The sequence below is a fragment of the Agelaius tricolor genome, unplaced genomic scaffold (assembly GCF_023055355.1).
Source record: "Agelaius tricolor isolate 1412-34295 unplaced genomic scaffold, bAgeTri1.0.p SCAF_78, whole genome shotgun sequence".
NCBI classification, from domain to species: Eukaryota; Metazoa; Chordata; class Aves; order Passeriformes; family Icteridae; genus Agelaius; species Agelaius tricolor.
Window position 1 is genome coordinate 685450 of NW_027269338.1, and position 19929 is coordinate 705378.

The 19929-nt window shown below is 52.3% G+C and overlaps 1 protein-coding gene and 1 pseudogene across 1 annotated transcript; one reads left to right on the top strand and one right to left on the bottom strand.

Annotated features, from left to right (window-relative positions):
• Window positions 1-4947: 4947 nt before the first annotated feature.
• On the bottom strand, window positions 4948-8664 carry LOC139585405 (erythroblast NAD(P)(+)--arginine ADP-ribosyltransferase-like; annotated as a pseudogene).
• A 5854-nt stretch (window positions 8665-14518) lies between these two features.
• Window positions 14519-17837, top strand: LOC139585406 (erythroblast NAD(P)(+)--arginine ADP-ribosyltransferase-like). Its single transcript, XM_071418163.1, has 2 exons — window positions 14519-14689; window positions 17031-17837. Exons 1-2 carry the CDS (start codon window positions 14519-14521, stop codon window positions 17835-17837), a joined length of 978 nt encoding a protein of 325 aa, XP_071274264.1.
• The last annotated feature ends 2092 nt before the right edge of the window (window positions 17838-19929 follow it).

Below are 19929 nucleotides of genomic sequence, written 5' to 3' on the forward strand. Positions count from 1 at the left end.
GTATCCACCACAATTATGAATATTCTTTAAAAGGGGCTTCTTAGCTAATGTGGATGCATCACTTTCTCTGGAAATAATTTGCATGGTTCTGCCTCTTTCTGGAAGTCCTTTTATGGTACTGGAGGGTCATCCAAAGGGGTTTCTGGGTGTGGTTCATACTGAGTGTCGCAATACGCCAGATGACCTTTCCTGCAACTTCTGCTTTTTGCAGGTGCTGCTCCTTCTGTGCTCCAGAACTCACAAAAGACCCTCACTGGAGTTTCTTTATCTGTTTCTCCAGGGATTCTATCCACATTCATCCCGGTATCCACACTTCTCACTCCTTTTCTTGCTTTTGCCCGTTCATCATTAAGCTCTATCCAGCATCATTAAGGGATCTGAAACTTTCTATTTTCTCTCTTATTGCTCACCCCCCATGACCCCAAACCCACTGTCTCATGTCCCCCCAGTCCCCCCCAGTCCCACTCCCCACTGCTCACTGAGTTGCTGCCACACCTCAGATACCACTTGGGGTCCCCTATCAGATGCCATCCCTGCAGGCACCTTGAGCCTGGGGATGATCTCTTGGGGGAGTGCCTGGGTGACTCTCTTGGCCTTGGTGTGGCCTTGGTGTGGCAGGAGAAGTTCTGGAGCCACCAAAAAAGGGATCCATCAATACCAGGAGATACCTGGGCCTATGTTGGCGTGCTAGCTCAGAAAATCCATTTGCCAGTTATCATTGGGAGTGTTTCCTCTTTCAGTGATGCCTGGAGGTGATGGTTTTGAATTCAAAGGGTTCTTTTGAAGACATATCAGGCATTGCTCTGAAACACACCTGACAATTTTGTCCTATGGACCCTGAGGATCTGAGGCCACAGACCGGTCCCCATCTCATCGATTCCCCAGAGCTTTGCTGGTGCTTTTCTCCTTTACAAATTGCAGCATCAGTTGGGGAGGGTCTGACCTGGTTATTGGGAGTTAACTCTCACCCATCCAGCCAGCCACCCTCTTTATTGTGGCTTTTAGATAAGCAGCCAATTTTCAATCTGCCCAACTCTCTCCAGGCCTCACTTCCTGGGGCTGAAATTCCTTTCTCAGGAATTAACAGCAGCATGCTTTGTTGTGGAACCTCTCATGCAGCTTTATTGCAAGTCTATTTCCCACAGGGATTTGTCAATCCCCAAGCTGGTGTGCCCTGGATTGTTGTATGGCCACTTCTTTGGGCAGCTGGGTGGTTGCCAGCACACCCAGGGCCTGCTGCTTTTGTTGTTACACAAAAATCTCCAAGGAGAGGAAATCCCATGGGAAATGTGGACCTCAGGGCCATCTTTGAGTTACAGAATGTGTGTCCTTCCTTAGGAGTCCAAATTGAAGGTCATTCTGGGGCCTGCTTTGTGGGGGAGACTTCACAAGACCTGTGGGGTGCTCTTCAAAACAACTCAACATCAGCCAGGATTGGCACAGATGAATGTGGGGCACAGCAGTGACTGTTTTCCTCATCCAAGTGGCCAAGAAATCCAATCTGGGACAAAGGTTTATGGTATATACTCTGCTTACTGTAAAGAAAACTGTCAGGTCTCTTACAGAGCAATGCCTGGGACCTTTTCAAAAGAACCCTTTCAATTGAAAACCATCACCTCCAGGCATCACTGGAAGAGGAAACACTCCTGGGGATTACTGGCAAATTTTCTGGACTACTGCGCCTACATGGGCTCAGGTATCTCCTGGTGTTGCTGGATCACTTCTTGGGGGTCCAGAACTTTTCCTGCCACAACAGCAAGGCCAGGGAACTCACCCAGGTACTCCTCCAAGAGATCATCCCCAGGCTCAAGGTGCCTGCAGGGATGGCATCTGATAGGGGACCCCAAGTGGTATCTGAGGTGTGGCAGCAACTCAGTGAGCAGTGGGGAGTGGGACTGGGGGAAACTCGGGGGACAAGGGATGGTGGGATTGGGGTTGAGGGGGCTGAGCAATAAGAGAGAGAATAGAAAGTTTCAGATCCCCAGGAGATGATGGATAAGGCTTTAAGAAGAACTAGCAAAAAACAATAAAAGAATGTAAAAGTGACGGCACGGAAGGCCAAAGGTTGCTGGAACCTGTGGAGAAAGAGAGAAAGGGAGCTGCAGTGAGGAGATTTTGGCAAGATCTGTAACACAGCAGGTGCAATGCCTGCAAAAGTGAAAGTTTGAGTCAAGGTCATCTGGAATATTGGGGCACTCAGTGAAACCCACAACCTTATACCCCAGTTTTATGACCCTCCAGGACAATAAAAATTATTTCACAAAAGAGGCAGAGCCCTGCCAATTATTTATGGGAAATGTGCAGGTTTTGTATTAGCTAAGAAGCCCATTTTGATAAATATGTATAATGAGGATGGATAGATTCTATGTGGCAAAGTCCCCCCTAATGTGCAGGACCAGGAGAGATCTTCTGTGAGTCCGAGCTGATAAAGAATTCCAGCTTTCTGCTACCTCCAGTTCCATGAGTTAGTTTACGCTGGCCAATTTCTATATTGGTGGCTGGGGGGACTCCAGGGGACACTTGTGGAGGGACATGGGACTGGGATTGCATATTCCTAGACCGTTATATTTCCATAAACTAGTTTCCATATTCCAGGAATTATTTAACATGGCCCTTCCTTGGGTCAGCCTTTTTTAGAGCATGCCTGCTTCTTGGCTGCAGTTTTGGCTCCTTCTCTTTATCACTTCCAGTCTGGGCCTTGGTCCATACTTTCTTCGGACAGCAGACGCTGAAAGTTGGCATTTCAACAGCAGGGTCCTCATGACATGTCCACTGGATGTTATCCCGACCAAACAGACAGTTCACTGGTAACAATATCAGCTACCGCTACTACTATGTCTAACCTTTTGTTAATAGCAGAAATAAAAGCAAAGATATTTGAACATATACATGTAGTAATTCATCTTAATATTTGCAAAGAGACAAGAGATTTGATTTGTCTTCCATTCTCTTTTCCCATTTTTCTCTTTTCCTCCAGGGGTAATATCAGGGGTGGCCATGGCACCATGGTGACCTCTCTTTTCTGGGAATGATGGTGGCCTTGGTGGTAATGGAAACCACAGTGACTGTGAGAAACGACCGCTCACTTTAATTTTTAAAGGTTTATTAAACTGCAGCAACACAAGAAAAGGACTGAATAAGGAAAAAGGGACAGTGCTGGGAGTGTGGCCAAGTGCCACAAAACGGCGGCTCTGCCTTTTATACTCCTGGGGGGTTGCATCAGCCAAATACATATTCATAAGCAGTTTTGCCCCACCAAAAATCTGCCGGTTGACTCTTCCTTGCTGTCCATTGGTGGAGACCTTCCTGCAGTCTGATTGGAGGTGAGGTGTTGCCATGCCACACATCCCCAGCAACAACTTCTCCCATTCCCAGCTGCCCCATGCAAGGGGCACAGGTACACACCCTCCCTCCCTCCAACATGTCCATGACATCCAATGCTGAAACCTACACTGAAAACCAATGCTGTTGGGTAGAAACAATATGGGTTGGGGAAAGGGGGCTGTGAGGAGAACCGAGGGTGTCCAATCAACAAATTACAATAACATAACCATAAATCAACAAAACTTCTCTTAATACAAAAATGCAATATTCATCCCTGAATTGTGAGAGCCTATCATCATATTACCTATCTACAGCAAAGCTATGGCTGCCACACTCCTGGAATGGTCCAAGGCCAGGTTGGGCTGGGCCATGAACAGCGCAGCCCAGGGGAAGATGTCGATGCCCATGGCAGGGCTGGCACCGGACGGGCTTTAAGGTCGCTCCATCCCAAACCATTGCAGAGCCCCCGGGGCCAGGATGGGGCGGGGCGGGCGCTCGGCAGCGCCAACAGCTCGTGCTGCCGCCTGCTGTTGGCACCCGGAACTGCAGCTGGGGGCGGTGCATGCTGCTGATTTCCTGAGCTCACTGCTGCCCTCCGGTGGACAATTCCTGAACCACAACTGCCAGAATCCCCAAATCCCAGCATGGGTCAGGCTGGAAGGACCCAGAGTGGGCACCCGGCCCAACCCCCCAGCTCAGGCAGCGTCATCCCTTAGGATAGGATTGGGTCCAGAGCAGCCCATAACTGGACACGCCACTCGGCAGAGCTGGATACGTCACTCCCGATGTGCCTCCCTGCTCAGGGATGAGGGGCACGATCTCTCCCTGACCTCCTCCCCCTGCTCTTCTTGATGCCCCCTGGATCCCTCCTGACCCCAGGCCAGCTTCACTGGTCACCCACCAGCACCCCCAGGTCCTTCCCCAGAGCTGATCCAGCAGGTCCCCTCCATCTGGAACTGACACTGGGAACTGTCCCTCCCCAGGGGCAGAACCTTTCCTTGCCCTCTTGAACCTCCCAGTTTCCAGCCTTTAAGGTCCCCTGAAGTGCAGGATGTGGCAGGATGCTCTGCCTGGAATGTGCCCTAGGGACAATGCCCGATATGTGGCCATGACGGCAACATTGAGAGGGGTCTGGTGCAGATTTTGGCACTGAATGGGGCTAAAACCAGCCCAAATCACCAACTTCAAATTGACAACTGATGGTAAAGCACCAGAGCTGGGCGTGGCCATCCATCAGCTGACCCTGGGAACATCCAGGTCTCTGTCAGACAGAGATTCCTCTCCCCTATTCTGCTTGGAATGAAATGTGTCTGAGGATCCTCCCTTGGGAAGCGGATGCTCCCTAGGGATCCTCCTCTAGGTTGAGAGAAAGAGACCTTCCCAAGATTGTTGTTGTGGGGAGCCCTGTTTAGGAATTTTCTCTCTTTGCTGGCTTTGTCACAATCATTTAATCTATTTTTTTGAAAGAATTTTTTATTAGAATTGCTTTGCACAAGGGTCTTGGTGGCCACACTGGCCAGGGAGCCTGTGGTAGCCTTGGGGCTGAGGGAGTCTTGGTGATCATGGTGGCCACAGCTGCCACAATGACCACAGTGACCTTGGTGACCTTGATGGCCTCATTGCTCAGAGGATCATGGTGGCCAGTGCCAAGGCTGTGGTGGCCAGGAGGAGTCCTCTGAGGTGGAAAGGAGTCCTGGGGACACTCTAACCTGGGGGAAAAAGAGGAGAATCAGTGGGGCCATGGGGGTAGTGAGAGGGTCAGGGATAGCCATAATTGGGGATTAAGGGTGACAGGAGAGATGGGGGCATGAGTGTGACAGGTGACAGGGTGTCAGGAGGGACACAGGGGGGTACAGGGGCCAGGGAGGTCAGGAGAATCATGGTGGGCTTAGAGGGCCATGGGGTGTTACAGGGGGTTACAGGGTTTCAGGGAGTGCCATGGGGAGGTTTTCCATACACAGGGCCCATCCCCAGAGCAATGCCTTTATCAGAGAGGGACAGGGTTGGTACACTGTGGAGGTCCCTGTCTCTCTCCCTGTCCCTGGTCCCCTGGGATGGATGTTCCTGTCCCTGTTCCCTCCCAGAATTGGGGGTCCCTATCTCTGTTCCCTGTCATGGATGTTCCTGTGCCTGTGCCCACAATGGGTGACCCCAGAATAGGTGCCCCCAGCCCAGGGTATCCTTGTCACCCCACACACTGTGGGTGTCCCTGTCCCCCATCCCCAGTCAGTGTCATTGTCCCCTGTGCCTTATTGTGGCTGTCCCCATCCCCCCTGGCTGTCCTCTGTGTTTTTACCTCGCAGCCACTCGCAGTTGTATTTGCTGTAGGTCCCAGTGGACTGGAGCTGGATCTGTGTCTTGTTTCCTTCCTGGGTGTATTGGGTGACATTGAAGGTCTCAAATGGTGGGATCAGCACAATTTTAGGTTCTGGATGTTCACTAAAAAGCGTGACATCTACGCCATGGCATGTGTGCACCTCGAGAATTGTGGCGTTGGAGCACTCGCCAGTTTGATTGCTCAGGAATATTGGCATGAAATGACCGAACCGGATGGTGTCACCACGCTGTGCCTCGAACCGGGTGCCACACACCATCAGGAACGCGTCCCAACACTGCCCGTTCTGAGCGTCCCTCAGCGTGGCCAGGGCATCGGTCAGCAGGAAATGCAGCGTTTTGAAGTGGAAGTTGTCCCGGTATTCCTGTCGGGAATGCCCAACCACGTGCAGGGCATCATTGAATTTTCTGGACTCAGTCATTGTGAAGGCCATGATGGCGGTGGCCTGGTCTGGAGACAGAGGGGACTCAGGGGGGCCCCGACTCTGCCACTCAGCTGCAGCCTTTACCCAAACCTCAGCAAACTCCTTGTTCTGCTCAAACTCGGAGCTGTTGAGGGCCGGCAATGCCTCCTTCATGGCAGGGCCGCAGCCCTGGTACTGGTCATCAAACGAGTCTGGGGCCATGTCCAGGGGGATCACATCGACAGCCGTGGTGGCCATGGCCATTGCCAGCAGTGCCAGGGTCTGAGCCAGGGGGGCCATGGCTGGGAGAGGCCACAGGGACCGGTGTGGACTCTGGAGGACACAGAGGGGACACAGGGGAGACACGGGGAAGGTTCATCAGTGAGGGACTGGGCAAGGGAGTGGGGTCAGCCCAGGGAGAAGAAAGGCACTCCTGCCCAGCCAACTCCTGCACATGTCTGGGTTCCCTGACCCCAAATCCTGGGATTACTTATGCCTCCCCAACATCCCCCAGCCCCAGGACCCCAGTCCCACAGCATCATCAACCCCAGAAGCCCAATCCTACTCCCATGACTACAAGTCCCCTCAACCCCAGCAGAATCCCCACCCAAATCCTGGGGTCACTCCCTGAGCCCCTCAGTGTCCCTCTCAGTTGGTCCCCAGACCCCACTCCTACTCCCATTCCCCAGTTCCTTTGGTATCACCCCAGGACATCAACCCAAATCCAGGCATCACCCTCTGCCCCCACTGTGTCTCCCAGCCCCCCATCACCCCAATCCCACTCTCACCATCCCGTGTCCCCCCTCATTTCCAGCAGAGCCCCCATGACCCCAGTCCCTGGCATGTGACTCCCTCAGTGTCCCCCCATGTCTGCAATTCCATTCCCTCAATCCCCTGTCCCCGCAAAGCGTCCTCCCAGTGTCCCCCCAGCCCCGATACCAAAATCAGCCGGAGTGAACTCCTGGATGGATCTGGAGATAGCAGAAAGCCGGAATTCCTTATCAGCTCAGACTCACAGCAGATCTTTCCTGGTCCTGCACATCAGGGGGGCACTTTGCCATGGGGTATTTATCCACCATATTTATAAATATTCATGAAAATGTCTCCCTTAGCTAGTACAGAATCTGTACTTTTCCCGTAAATCATTTGCATTGATCCACCTCCTCCTACAAGTCATTTTATTGTCCTGGAGAGTCATAAAAATGGGGCTTCTGGGGATCATTTTCACCAAATACTTTGATACCAAAGGTTCTTTTCCTGGAACAATTTCTTTGCACAGGTGCTGTTGTTTCCTGGTACAGAACTTGCCAAAACCCCTCTGGAGTTCCCTTTGTCTGTTTCTCCATGGGTTCTAGCCGTGATTTTCATCTTGTATGCACACCTCTCCATCCTTTTATCATTTCTGCCAGTTTGTCTTCAGGCTCTGTCCAGCACCTTCAGGGGAAGGGAAAATTTCCATTCTCTCTGTTATTTGTCACTTTGTGACAGAAATGCTCCAGTCCAGTCATCATCCATAGTACCACCCAGGATCTCCAGGTCTTTCCTGTCCTGAGGAGCTCAGAACAGGAAAGAGCACTGGGCAGAACTGGACATGGCACTGGGCAGAGCTGGACATGGCACTGTCCAGAACTGGAAAGAGCATTGGGCAGAACTGGACATGGCATTGGGCAGAGCTGCACAGAGAGCTGGACAGAGCTGGACACTGGGCAGAGCTGGACACAGCCCTGAGCAGAGCTGGAAATGGCGCTGAACAGAGTTGGGCACAGCACTCCTGATGTGCCTCACTGGGCAGGGAGAGGGGCACGATCACTCCCTGACTTCCTGGCCCTGCTCCTCTGAGTGCCCCCCAGATCTCTCCTGGCCCCAGGCCACATGGCCAGCTCCATTGGTCACCCAGAAGCACCCCCAGGTCATTCCTCAGAGCTGCTCCAGCAGGTCCCCACCAGCCAGGCAGGGCACTGGGGCTAAATTGGGCTAAACCCAGCCCAAATCACCAACTCTGAACTGACAACTGAGGCTGAAGTACTAGAGCTGGGCCTGGCCATCCATCAGCTGACCCTGGCAATGCCCAGTCCCCTCTCAGGCAGAAATTCCTCTCCCCTATTCATACTTGGCATGAAATGTCTCTGACGTTCCTCCCTCGGGAAGGGCATGCTCCCCAAGCATCCTCCTGAAAGCTGAGAGAAAGAGACGTTCCCACAAGTGTTGGCATGGAGAGTGACATTGAGCCCTGTTTGGGAATTGTCACTTTTGACTGGCTCTGTCAGAATTACTTCATGGAATAGTTTTGGAAGAATTATTTAATGGAGTTGTTTGATAGAATCATGTAACAGAATTGATTTGACAGAATAATTTATTAGAATGTGAATTGACCAAACCAGACCCTCTGGTCACACCATGCCTGTAACCGGACACCATGCACACCCCGGAACACGTGGTGATACTGCCCATTCTGAGCATGCCTCAGTGTCACCAGGGCCTGGGTCAGCAGGAAATGCAGCCCTTTGAAGTGGAAGTTGTTCCGGTATTCCTGGCGGGAGCGCCCGGCCACACGCACGGCCGCGTTGAACTCCTTGTAAATGTCCTTTGTTGTGCAGGCCATGAGAGCAACGGCCTGGGCTGGGGACGCCAGAGCTGACACAGGGGGAGCCCCGCTTGTGCCACTCAGCCTCGGCCTTCACCCAGGTCTGGGTGCACAGAGGATTCACCTGGAACTCAGAGTGGCTGAGGGCCGGCAATGCCTTGGTCATGGGCAGGGCTGCAGCCCCAGTACTGGTTATGAAAGGAGTCCTGGGCCACGTCCAGGGGCACCACCTTGATGGCTGCAGTGGTCACAGTCATTGCCAGCAGTGCCAGGGTGAGAGCCAGGAGGGCCATGGCAGGGAAGTTACTGGGAGCAGTGTGGGGACACTGGGGGACAAAGTGGGACACACTGAGGGGACACTGAGGACACACGGGGCTACATGGGAAGGGCTCCTCTGTGAGGGGCTCAGCATGGCCCCTTAGCTCCAACCAGATGAACTTAGAACAGTGGCCATTTATCCTCATTTCCTAGGAGGCCGTGGATATTATCCTTTTGTTCTCCTATGCAGTGAGACTCTTCATCAGGGTCAAGGTTGTATCTGGTAAGTTTTTCTTGATTGTGATCTGTGCTCCATATATTTTGTCCTGTACTTAGCGGATAACCAGTAATAGTTTTAATAAGATAATTGCCTCACAGATGGGAACTGCTTTAACATCAAGGTACACAAACTCTTTGCATAAAGAACCGAGAAGGGGAAGATGTGGAAGACCAGACCACTACAGAAGCTCAGCTGGGGAGCATGGCAGACCTTGTGGCCCTGGTAGAGTGAAGACTGTGGGAGAGAAAAACTCAAGGCAAGAACAGAAGTGATGACGTCATGTCTGATCACTCTGACCATCATGTCTGGACACTTCTGACCATCACGCTGAGCACTCTGGCCAGAGAAGAGATGACAGGGATGTTGCTGGTGAAAGAGATAACAAGGACATTACCAGTGTAAGAAGGATAATGGAGAATATTGTGTTTCTAAGGGGTCTGCCGCACAGGAGTCCTAGTAGAAAACTCTGTACAAACATAGTGAGCTATAAATCCTGGTAAATTGGTGCAATAAATGGCTTTGATTTGCTGGCATTGCAGAGTCCGTGTCTCTCAATCCCCACACACCAGCTGCCCAGTCCCAGTCCCAATCCCAATCCTGTGTTTACACTTCCAATGTCCCCCTGGTGCTTCCCAGGATCTCATTTCTGCTCCCAGACCTTTGTAGCCCTCTTGTGACCCCAGGCTGCTCAGGAACCTCACCCAAATTCCTTAAGCCACTCTGTCCCCGCTCCTGCCCAAGTCCACCTTGGCCCTCTCCCAGACCCCAGTCCTGCTCCCAGTCCTGTTACCCATTTCACATCACCCCAGGACCACAACCCAAATTTAGGGACCCCAACCTGTGACCCTCCAATGTCGGCCTGGAGCCCTCCATGCCCCCACTCTACAATCCCAGTCCCATGTCCCTCCACAAGTGTCCCCTGGAGTCCCCTCAACCACTGATATTGAAATTGAACAGAGTGAACTCCCTGATGGAAATGGAGGAAGCAGAAAGATGGAATTTTTGTTTAGCTCAGACTCACAGCAGATCTCTCCTGGTCCTGCACATCAGGGAGGACCTTATCAACAAAATCTATCCATCTTAATTATACATGTTCATCAAAATGTACTTCTTAGCTAACACAAAACCAGCACATTTCCCATTAATAATTAGCATGGCTCGGTCTCTTTTGGGAAATAATTTTTATTGCCCTGGAGGGTCATAAAATTGGTCAGTTCAGATGTTAGGGTTTCACTAAGTGTCGCAATATCTCAGATGACCTTGCCTCAAACTTTCGTTTTTACATGCACTGCTCCTTCTGTGTTACAGATCTTGCCAAAAACCCCTCACTGGAGTGCCCTTTCTCTCTTTCTCCACAGGTTCCAGTAACCTTTGCTCTTCTGTGTGCACATTTTTACATCCTTCTATCGGTTTTTGTTTGTTCTTCTTAAAGCCTTATGCAGCACCTTCAGGAGAACTCAAACTTTCTATTTTCTTTCTTATTGCTCAGCCCCAATGACCCCAACCCCACAGTCCCATGTCCCCCCAATGCCACCCAGTCCCACTCCCCACTGCTCACTGAGTTGCTGCCACCCCTCAGATACCAGTTGGGGTCCCCTATCAGATGACAGCCCTGTGGGCACCTTGAGCCTGGGGATGATCTCTTCGGAGAATGCCTGAGTGAGTTCCCTGGCCTTGCTGGTGTGGCAGGAGAAGTTCTGGACCTCAAAATGGATCCATCAATACCAGGAGATAACTGAGCTTATGTTGGCGTGGTAGCTCAGAAAAACCATTTGCCAGTAATCCCCAGGAGCGTTTCCTCTTTCAGTGATGCCTGGAGGTGATGGTTTTGAATGCAAAGGGTTGTTTTAAAAAGAAAGATATTAGCGATTGCTCTGTAACACACCTGACAATTTTGTCCTATGAACACTGAGGCTGCAGACCGGTCCCCATCTCATTGGTTCCCCAGAGCTTTGCTGGTGCTTTTCTCCTTTACAAATTGCAGCATCCGCTGGGGTGGGCCTGACCTGGTTATTGGGAGTTACCTCTCACCCACCCACCCGCCCAGCCATCCTCTTTATTGTGGCTTTTAGATAAGCAGCCAATTTTCAATCTGCCCAGCTCTCTCCAGGCCTCACTTCTGGCAGTGAAATTCCTTTCTCAGGAATTAACACCAGCATGCTTTGTTGCAGAACCTCTCATGCAGATTTATTGCAAGTCTATTTCCCACAGGGATTTTGTCAATCCCCAAGCTGGTGTGCCCTGGATTGTTGTATGGCCATGTCTTTGGGCAGCTTTGTGGTAGCCAGGACACCCAGGGCCTGCTGCTTTTGTTGTTACCCAAAAATCTCCAAGGAGAGGAAATCCCATGGGAAATGTGGACCTCAGGGCCATCTTTAAGTTACAGAATGTGTGTCCTTCCTTAGGAGTCCAAATTGAAGGTCATTCTGGGGCCTGCTTTGTGGGGGAGACTTCACAAGACCTGTGGGGTGCTCTTCAAAACAACTCAACATCAGCCAGGATTGACTCAGATGCCTGTGGGCCAGAGCAGAGACTGCTCTCCTCATCCAAGAGGCCAGGAAATCCAATCTGGGACAAAAGGTTATGATATATACTCTGCTCACCATGGAAGAAGATGTGGAACAAGGGGCGGAACTCGATGTGTTACGAAGAGCTCTGGAATTGTGAGAAAAAGAGCAAGCATAGGAACTCACTTGCCATCTGCTTTGAGCATTGCTCATGCCCATGGACCCATATGCAGAGAAAAAAGTCAATTAACAGCACAGGGATCTCCAATTAAATATAAACAAGAATTAATTTCCCTCCTTGATTCCACCCATCTTCCAAAAGAAGTGGCTGTACTACAATCCAGGGCACACCAGCTTGGGGATTGACAAATCCCTGTGGGAAATAGACTTGCAATAAATCTGCATGAGAGGTTCCACAACAAAGCATCCTGGTGTTAATTCCTGAGAATGGAATTTCAGCCCCAGAGGTGAGGCCTGGATAGAGTTGGGCAGATTGAAAATTGGCAGCTTATGTAAAAGCCCACAATAAAGAGGGTGGCTGGGTAGGTGAGAGGTAACTCCCAATAACCAGGTCAGGAATTCCCCACCTGCTGCTGCAATTTGTAAAGGAGAAAAGCACCAGCAAAGCTCTGGGGAATTGATGCAATAGGGACTGGTCTGTGGCCTCAGATCCTCAGTGTCCACAGGACAAAATTGTCAGGTCTGTTACAGAGCAATGCCTGATATGTCTTCAAAAGAAACCTTTGCATTCAAAACTATCACCTCCAGGCATCACTGAAAGAGGAAACACTCCTGGGGGTTACTGGCAAATGGATTTTCTGAGCTACCACGCCAACATAGGCTCAGATATCTTCTGGTGTTTCTGGATCCCTTTTTGGGGGCTCCAGGACTACTCCTGCCACATGAATAAGGCCAGGGAACTCACCCAGGCACTCCTCCAAGAGATCCATCCCCTCAAGGCTCAAGGTGCCCACAGGGATGTCATCTGATAGGGGACCCCAACTGGTATCTGAGGGGTGGCAGCAACTCAGTGAGCAGTGGGGAGTGGGACTGGGTGGCATTGCGGGGATATGGGACTGTGGGACTGGGGTCATTGGGGCTGAGCAAGACGAGAGAGAATAGAAAGTTTGAGTTCTCCTGAAGGTGCTGCATAAGGCTTTAAGAAGAACAAACAAAAACCGATAGAAGGATGTAAAAATGTGCACACAGAAGAGCAAAGGTTACTGGAACCTGTGGAGAAAGGGAGAAAGGGCACTCCAGTGAGGGGTTTTTGGCAAGATCTGTAACACAGAAGGAGCAGTGCCTGCAAAAACGAAAGTTTGAAGCAAGGTCATGTGAGATATTGGGGCACTTTGTGAAACACTAACATCTGAACTGACCAATTTTATGACCCTCCAGGGCAATAAAAATTATTTCCCAAAAGAGACCGAGCCATGGTAATTATTAATGGGAAATGTGCTGGTTTTGTGTTAGCTAAGAAGTACATTTTGATGAACATGTATAATTAAGATGGATAGATTCTGTTGATAAGGTCCTCCCTGATGTGCAGGACCAGGAGAGATCTGCTGTGAGTCTGAGTTAAACAAGAATTCCATCTTTCTGCTTCCTCCATTTCCATCAGGGAGTTCACTCTGTTCAATTTCAATATCGGTGGTTGAGGGGACTCCAGGGGACACTTGTGGAGGGACATGGGACTGGGATTGTAGAGTGGGGGCATGGAGGGCTCCAGGCCGACATTGGAGGGTCACAGGTTGGGGTCCCTAAATTTGGGTTGTGGTCCTGGGGTGATGTGAAATGGGTAACAGGACTGGGAGCGGGACTGGGGTCTGGGAGAGGGCCAAGGTGGACTTGGGCAGGAGCGGGGACAGAGTGGCTTAAGGAATTTGGGTGAGGTTCCTGAGCAGCCTGGGGTCACAAGAGGGCTACAAAGGTCTGGGAGCAGAAATGAGATCCTGGGAAGCACCAGGGGGACATTGGAAGTGTAAACACAGGATTGGGATTGGGACTGGGCAGCTGGTGTGCGGGGATTGAGAGACATGGACTCTGCAATTCCAGCAAATCAAAGCCATTTATTGCACCAATTTACCAGGATTTATAGCTCACTATGTTTGTACAAAGTTTTCTACTTGGACCCCTTTTCCCCAGTCCCCTTAGAAACACAATATTCTCCATTATCCTTCTTACACTGGTAATGTCCTTGTTATCTCTTTCATCAGCAACATGGCTGTCATCTCTTCTCTGGCCAGAGTGCTCAGCGTGATGGTCAGAAGTGTCCAGACATGATGGGCAGAGTGATCAGACATGACGTCATCACTTCTGTTCTTGCCTGGAGTCTTTCTCTCCCACAGTCTTCACTCTACCAGGGCCACAAGGTCTGCCATGCTCCCCAGTTGAGCTTCTGTAGTGGTCTGGTCTTCCACATCTTCCCCTTCTCGGTTCTTTATGCAAAGAGTTTGTGTACCTTGATGTTAAAGCAATTCCCATCTGTAAGGCTATTGTCTTATTAACATTATTACTGGTTATCTGCTAAATACAGGATAAAATATATGGAGCACAGATCACAATCAAGAAAAACGCACTAAATGCAACCCTGTCCCTGATAAAGCGACTCGCTGCATAGGAGAACAAAAGGATAATATCCAAGGCCTCCTAGGAAATGAGGATAAATGGCCACTGTTCTAAAGTTCATCTGGTTGGAGCTCAGGGGCCATGCTGAGCCCCTCACAGAGGAGCCCTTCCCATGTAGCCCCGTGTGTCCTCAGTGTCCCCTCAGTGTGTCCCACTTTGTCCCCCAGTGTCCCACATTGCTCCCAGTAACCTCCCTGCCATGGCCCTCCTGGCTCTCACCCTGGCACTGCTGGCAGTGACTGTGACCACTGCAGCCATCAAGGTGGTGCCCCTGGACATGGCCCAGGACTCCTTTCATGACCAGTACTGGGGTGGCTGCAGGCCTGCCGTGATCCTGGCATTTCTGGCCCTCAGCCATTTTGAGTTCCAGGTGAATCCTCTGTGCACCCAGACCTGGGTGAAGGCCGAGGCTGAGTGGCACAAGCGGGGCTCCCCCTGTGTCCCCTCTGGCATCCCCAGCCCAGGCCGTTGCTCTCGTGGCCTACACAACAAAGGACATTTACAAGGAGTTCAATGCAGCCGTGTGTGTGGCCGGGAGCTCCCGCCAGGAATACCGGAACAACTTCACTTCAAAATGCTGCATTTCCTGCTGACCCAGGCCCTGGTGACACTGAGGCAGGCTCAGAACGGGCAGTATCACCACGTGTTCCGGGATGTGCATGATGTCCAGTTCCAGGCATGGTGTGACCAGAGGGTCTGGTTTGGTCAATTCACATTCTAGTAAATTATTCTGTCAAATCAAATCTATTACATGGTTCTATCAAAACAACTCCATTAAATAATTCTTCCAAAACTATTCCATGAAGTAATTCTGACAGAGCCAGTCAAAAGTGACAATTCCTACCCAGGGCTCAATATCATTCCCCATGCCAACACTTGTGGGAACGTCTCTTTCTCTCAGCTTTCAGGAGGATGCTTGGGGAGTATCCCCTTCCCGAGGGAGGAACTTCACACACTTTTCATCCCAAGAATGAATAGGGGAGAGGAATTTCTGTCTGAGAGGGGACTGGACATTGCCAGGGTCAGCTGATGGATGGCCAGGCCCAGCTCTGGTACTTTACGAGCATTTGTCAGTTCAGGGTTGGTGATTTTGGCTGGGTTTAGCCCAATTTAGCCCCAGTGCCCTGCCTGGCTGGTGGGGACCTGCTGGAGCAGCTCTGGGGAATGACCTGGGGGTGCTGCTGGGTGACCAATGGAGCTGGCCATGTGGCCTGGGGCCAGGAGAGATCTGGGGGGCACTCAGAGGAGCAGGGACAGAAAGTCAGGGAGTGATCGTGCCCCTCTCCCTGCCCAGTGAGGCACATCAGGAGTGCTGTGCCCAACTCTGTTCAGCGCCATTTCCGGCTCTGCTCAGGGCTGTGTCCAGCTCTGCCCAGTGTCCAGCTCTGTCCAGCACTGTGTCCAGCTCTGCCCAATGCCATGTCCAGCTATGCCCAGTGCCATGTCCAGTTCTGCCCAGTGCTCTTTCCCGTTCTGGGCTCCTCAGGACAGGAAAGACCTGGAGATCCTGGATGGTACCATGGATGATGACTGGACTGGAGCATTTCTTTCACAAAGTGACAAATAACAGAGAAAATGGAAATTTTCCCTTCCCCTGAAGGTGCTGGACAGACAATGAAGACAAACTGGCAGGAATGATAAAAGGATGGAGAAGTGTGCACACAAGATGAAAATCACGGCTAGAACCCATGGAGAAACAGACAAAGGGAACTCCAGTGGGGTTTTGGCAAGTTCTGTACCAGGAAACAACAGCACCTGTGCAAAGAAATTGTTCCAGGAAAAGTGCCTTTGATATCAAAGTATTTGGTGAAAATGATACCCAGCAGCCCCATTTTTATGACTCTCCAGGACAATAAAATGACTCCAGGATCAATGCAAATGATTTACAGGAAAAATACAGTTTCTGTATTAGCTAAGGGAGACATTTTCATTAATATTTATAAATATGGTGGATAAATACCCCATGGCAAATCGCCCCTGATGTGCAGGACCAGGGGAGATCTGCTGCCGATCTGAGCTGGTAAGGAATTCCAGCTTCCTGCTATCTCCAGATCCATCCGGGAGTTCACTCCGGCTGATTTTGGTATTGGGGCTGGGGGGACTCGGGGGGGACTCTTGTGGGGGGGACAAGGGATTGAGGGAATGGGATTGCAGACATGGGGGGACACTGGGGGAGTCACAGGCCAGGGACTGGGGTCATGGGGGGCTCTGGGGGAAAATGAGGGGGGACACGGGATGGTGAGAATGTGGTGGGAATGGGGTGATGGGGGGCCTGGGAGACACTGTGGGGGCAGAGGGTGATGCCTGGATTTGGGTTGATGTCCTGGGGTGACACCAAAGGAACTGGGGAATGGGAGTAGGAGTGGGGTCTGGGGACCAAGGGAGAGGGACACTGAGGGGCTCAGGGAGTGACCCCAGGATTTGGGTGGGGATTCTGCTGGGGTTGAGGGGACTTGTAGTCATGGGAGTAGGATTGGGCTTCTGGGGTTGATGGTGCTGTGGACTGGGGACCCTGGGGCTGGGGGATGTTGGGGAGGCATAAGTAACCCCAGGATTTGGGGTCAGGGAACTCAGACATGTGCAGGGGTCGGCTGGGCAGGAGTGCCTCTCTTCCCCCTGACCCCACTCCCCTGCTGACCCCACTCCCTTCCCCAGTCCCTCACTGATGAACCCTCCCCGTGTCTCCCCCATGTCCCCTCTGTGTCCTCCAGAGTCCACACCGGTCCCTGTGGCCTCTCCCTGCCATGGCCCCCCTGGCTCAGACCCTGGCACTGCTGGCAATGGCCATGGCCACCACAGCTGTCGATGTGATCCCCCTGGACATGGCCCCAGACTCCTTTGATGACCAGTACCAGGGCTGTGGCCCTGCCATGACGGAGGCATTGCCGGCCCTCAACAGCTCCGAGTTTGAGCAGAACAAGGAGTTTGCTGAGGTTTGGGTAAAGGCTGCAGCTGAGTGGCAGAGTTGGGACCCCCCTGAGTCCCCTCTGTCCCCAGACCAGGCCACCGCCATCATGGCCTTGTTAATGACTGACCACACAAAATTCAATGATGCCCTGCGCGAGGCCGGGCATTCCCGACAGGAATACCGGGACAACTTCCACTTCAAAACCCTGCATTTCCTGCTGACTGATGCCCTGGCCACGCTGAGGGACGCTCAGAAAGGGCAGTGTCGGGACGTATTCCTGAATGTGTCTGGCACCTGCTACAAGGCACAGCGTGGTGACACCGTCCGGTTCGGTCATTTCATGCTCTTGTTACCGAGCAATCAAACTGGCGAGTGCCCCGGTGAGACAATGCTTGAGGTGCACACATGCCAAGGCGTGGAAATCCAGTCTTTCACCAAACATCCAGAAGAGAAGGTGGTCCTGATCCCACCCTTTGAGACTTTCAATGTCGCCCAATACACCCAGGAAGGAAACAAGACACAGATCCAGCTCCAGTCCACTGGGACCTACAGCAAATACAACTGCGAGTGGCTCCGAGGTGACACTACAGGTGACCGCCTGGGGGAATGAGGACAGCCATGATAAGGCACCGGGGACAATGACACTGACTGGGGATGGTGGACAAGGACACCCACAATGTGTGGGGTTACAAGGATACCCTGGGCTGGGGGCTCCTATTCTGGGGACACCCATTGTGGGCACAGGCACAGGAACATCCATGACAGGGAACAGGGATAGTGACCCCCACTTCTGGGAGGGAATAGGGACAGGAACAGCCGTGCCAGGGGACAAGGGATAGGGACAGAGACAGGGACAGGGGACAGGGACAGGGACAGGGACCCCCCACGGTTCCAACCCTGTCCCTCTCTGATAATGGCAGTGTTCTTTGGGGATGGGCCCTGTGTACAGAATGTGGGTGGGCCAGGACCACCGGATGGTACTCCCTGAATACCTGTAACCCACTGTAACCCCCCCACTGCAATCCCTGACTCCTCCTGACCCCTGTCACTCCTAAGTCCACCAAGACCCCCCCGACCTCCCTGGGCTCTCTTTCTCCCCATGCCCCCCCCTCACACCCTGTCACCTGTCACCTCATGGCACCCATCTCTCCTGTAACCCCTAAGTCTCCCTTATTGCCATCCCTGACCCCTTCACTCCCCTCATGATCCCCCTGATGCTCATCTTTGTCCCTCAGGTGGGAGTGTCTCCAGTGCCCCCTTCCACGTTGGGGGACGACTCCTGGCCACCACAGCCCTGGCAGTGGCCACTGGAATCCTCTGAGCCACGAGGCCACCGACGTTACTGGGGTCACAGCGGCAACCATGGCCAGCATGGCAACCAAGGTCACTGTTGTCACTGTTGCCACCACGATCAAGAATACCACCAGGACCCCCAGAGAAACAAGAGCATCAAGGCTACCAAGGCCACCACTGCCACTATTGCCACCATGAGGTAACTGGGGCCACCATTGTCACTGCAGGCACCACAGCCACCCTGGCCACCATGGTAACTATAATCACCAAGGCCACTGTGACCACCTTGATCACCAAGATTACTTGAGCCACAAAGTTACAACAGCCAATGTAGCCATTGCGGCCATCAGTATCATTGTGCAAAGCAATTCTATTAAATAATTCTATCAAAACAATTCTATCACGTATATCTGTCAAAGCCAGCAAAAAGGGACAATTCTTAAGCAGGGCTCAATGGCACTCCTCACACCAACACTCATGGGAATGTCTCTTTCTTTCAAACTCAAGGAGGATCCTTGGGGAGCATCCCCTTCCTGAGGGAGGAACCTCACACACATTTCATTCCAAGCAGAAACAGGAGAGAGGAATCTCTCTCTGAGAGGGGACTGGACATTCCCAGGGTCAGATGATGGATGGCCAGCCTCAGCTCTGGTGCTTCATCCTCAGTTGTCAATTTGGCGCATGTGATTTGGGCTGGTTTTAGCCCCACTCAGCAGCAAAAGCAGCACCAGACCCCTCTCAGTGCTGCTCCAGTGGCCACAAACGGGGCATTGTCCCTTGGCCATATTCCAGGCAGAGCATCCTGCCACATCCTGCACTTCAGGGGGACCTCAAAGGCTGGAAACTGGGAGGTTCAAGAGGGCAAGGGCAGATCCTGTCCCTGGGAACAGACAGTCCCCAGTTCCAGTCCAGGCTGGGGGGGACCTGCTGGAGCAGCTCTGGGGAAGGACCTGGGGGTGCTGGTGGGTGAGCTGTGGAACTGGCGTTGTGTCTTGTGTCCCATGGCCAGGAGCGATCCAGGGGGCATCAGGAGGGGTGGGACCAGGAGGTGAGGGAATGTTTGTGCCCCTCTGCCCTTCCCAGTGAGGAGCATCGGGAGTGCCGTGACCAGCTGTGCCCAGTGCCATGTACAACCCTGCCCAGTGCCGTGTCCAGTTCTGTCCTGCTGTGGACCCAAACCTGGTCTAAGGCATGATGCTGCCTGAGCTGGGAGGTTGGGCCAGGGGCCCACTCTGGGTCCTTCCAGCCTGACCCATGCTGGGATTTAGGGATTCTGGCAGTTGCAGTTCAGGAATTGTCCACTGGAGGGCGGCAGCAGCGAGTGCGGGAAATCAGCGTCACTGCGCATGCGCCGCTCCCAGCTGCAGTTCCGGGTGCCAACAGCAGGCGGCAGCACGAGCTGCTGGCGC

Bases quoted from the DNA above. Each gene is read 5' to 3' on its own strand.
- LOC139585406 (XM_071418163.1), top strand. From the start codon at position 14,519: ATGGCCCTCCTGGCTCTCACCCTGGCACTGCTGGCAGTGACTGTGACC. The intron at 14,690-17,030 runs GTGAATCCTCTG...TGTGTCCTCCAG, and splicing joins TCAGCCATTTTGAGTTCCAG to AGTCCACACCGGTCCCTGTG.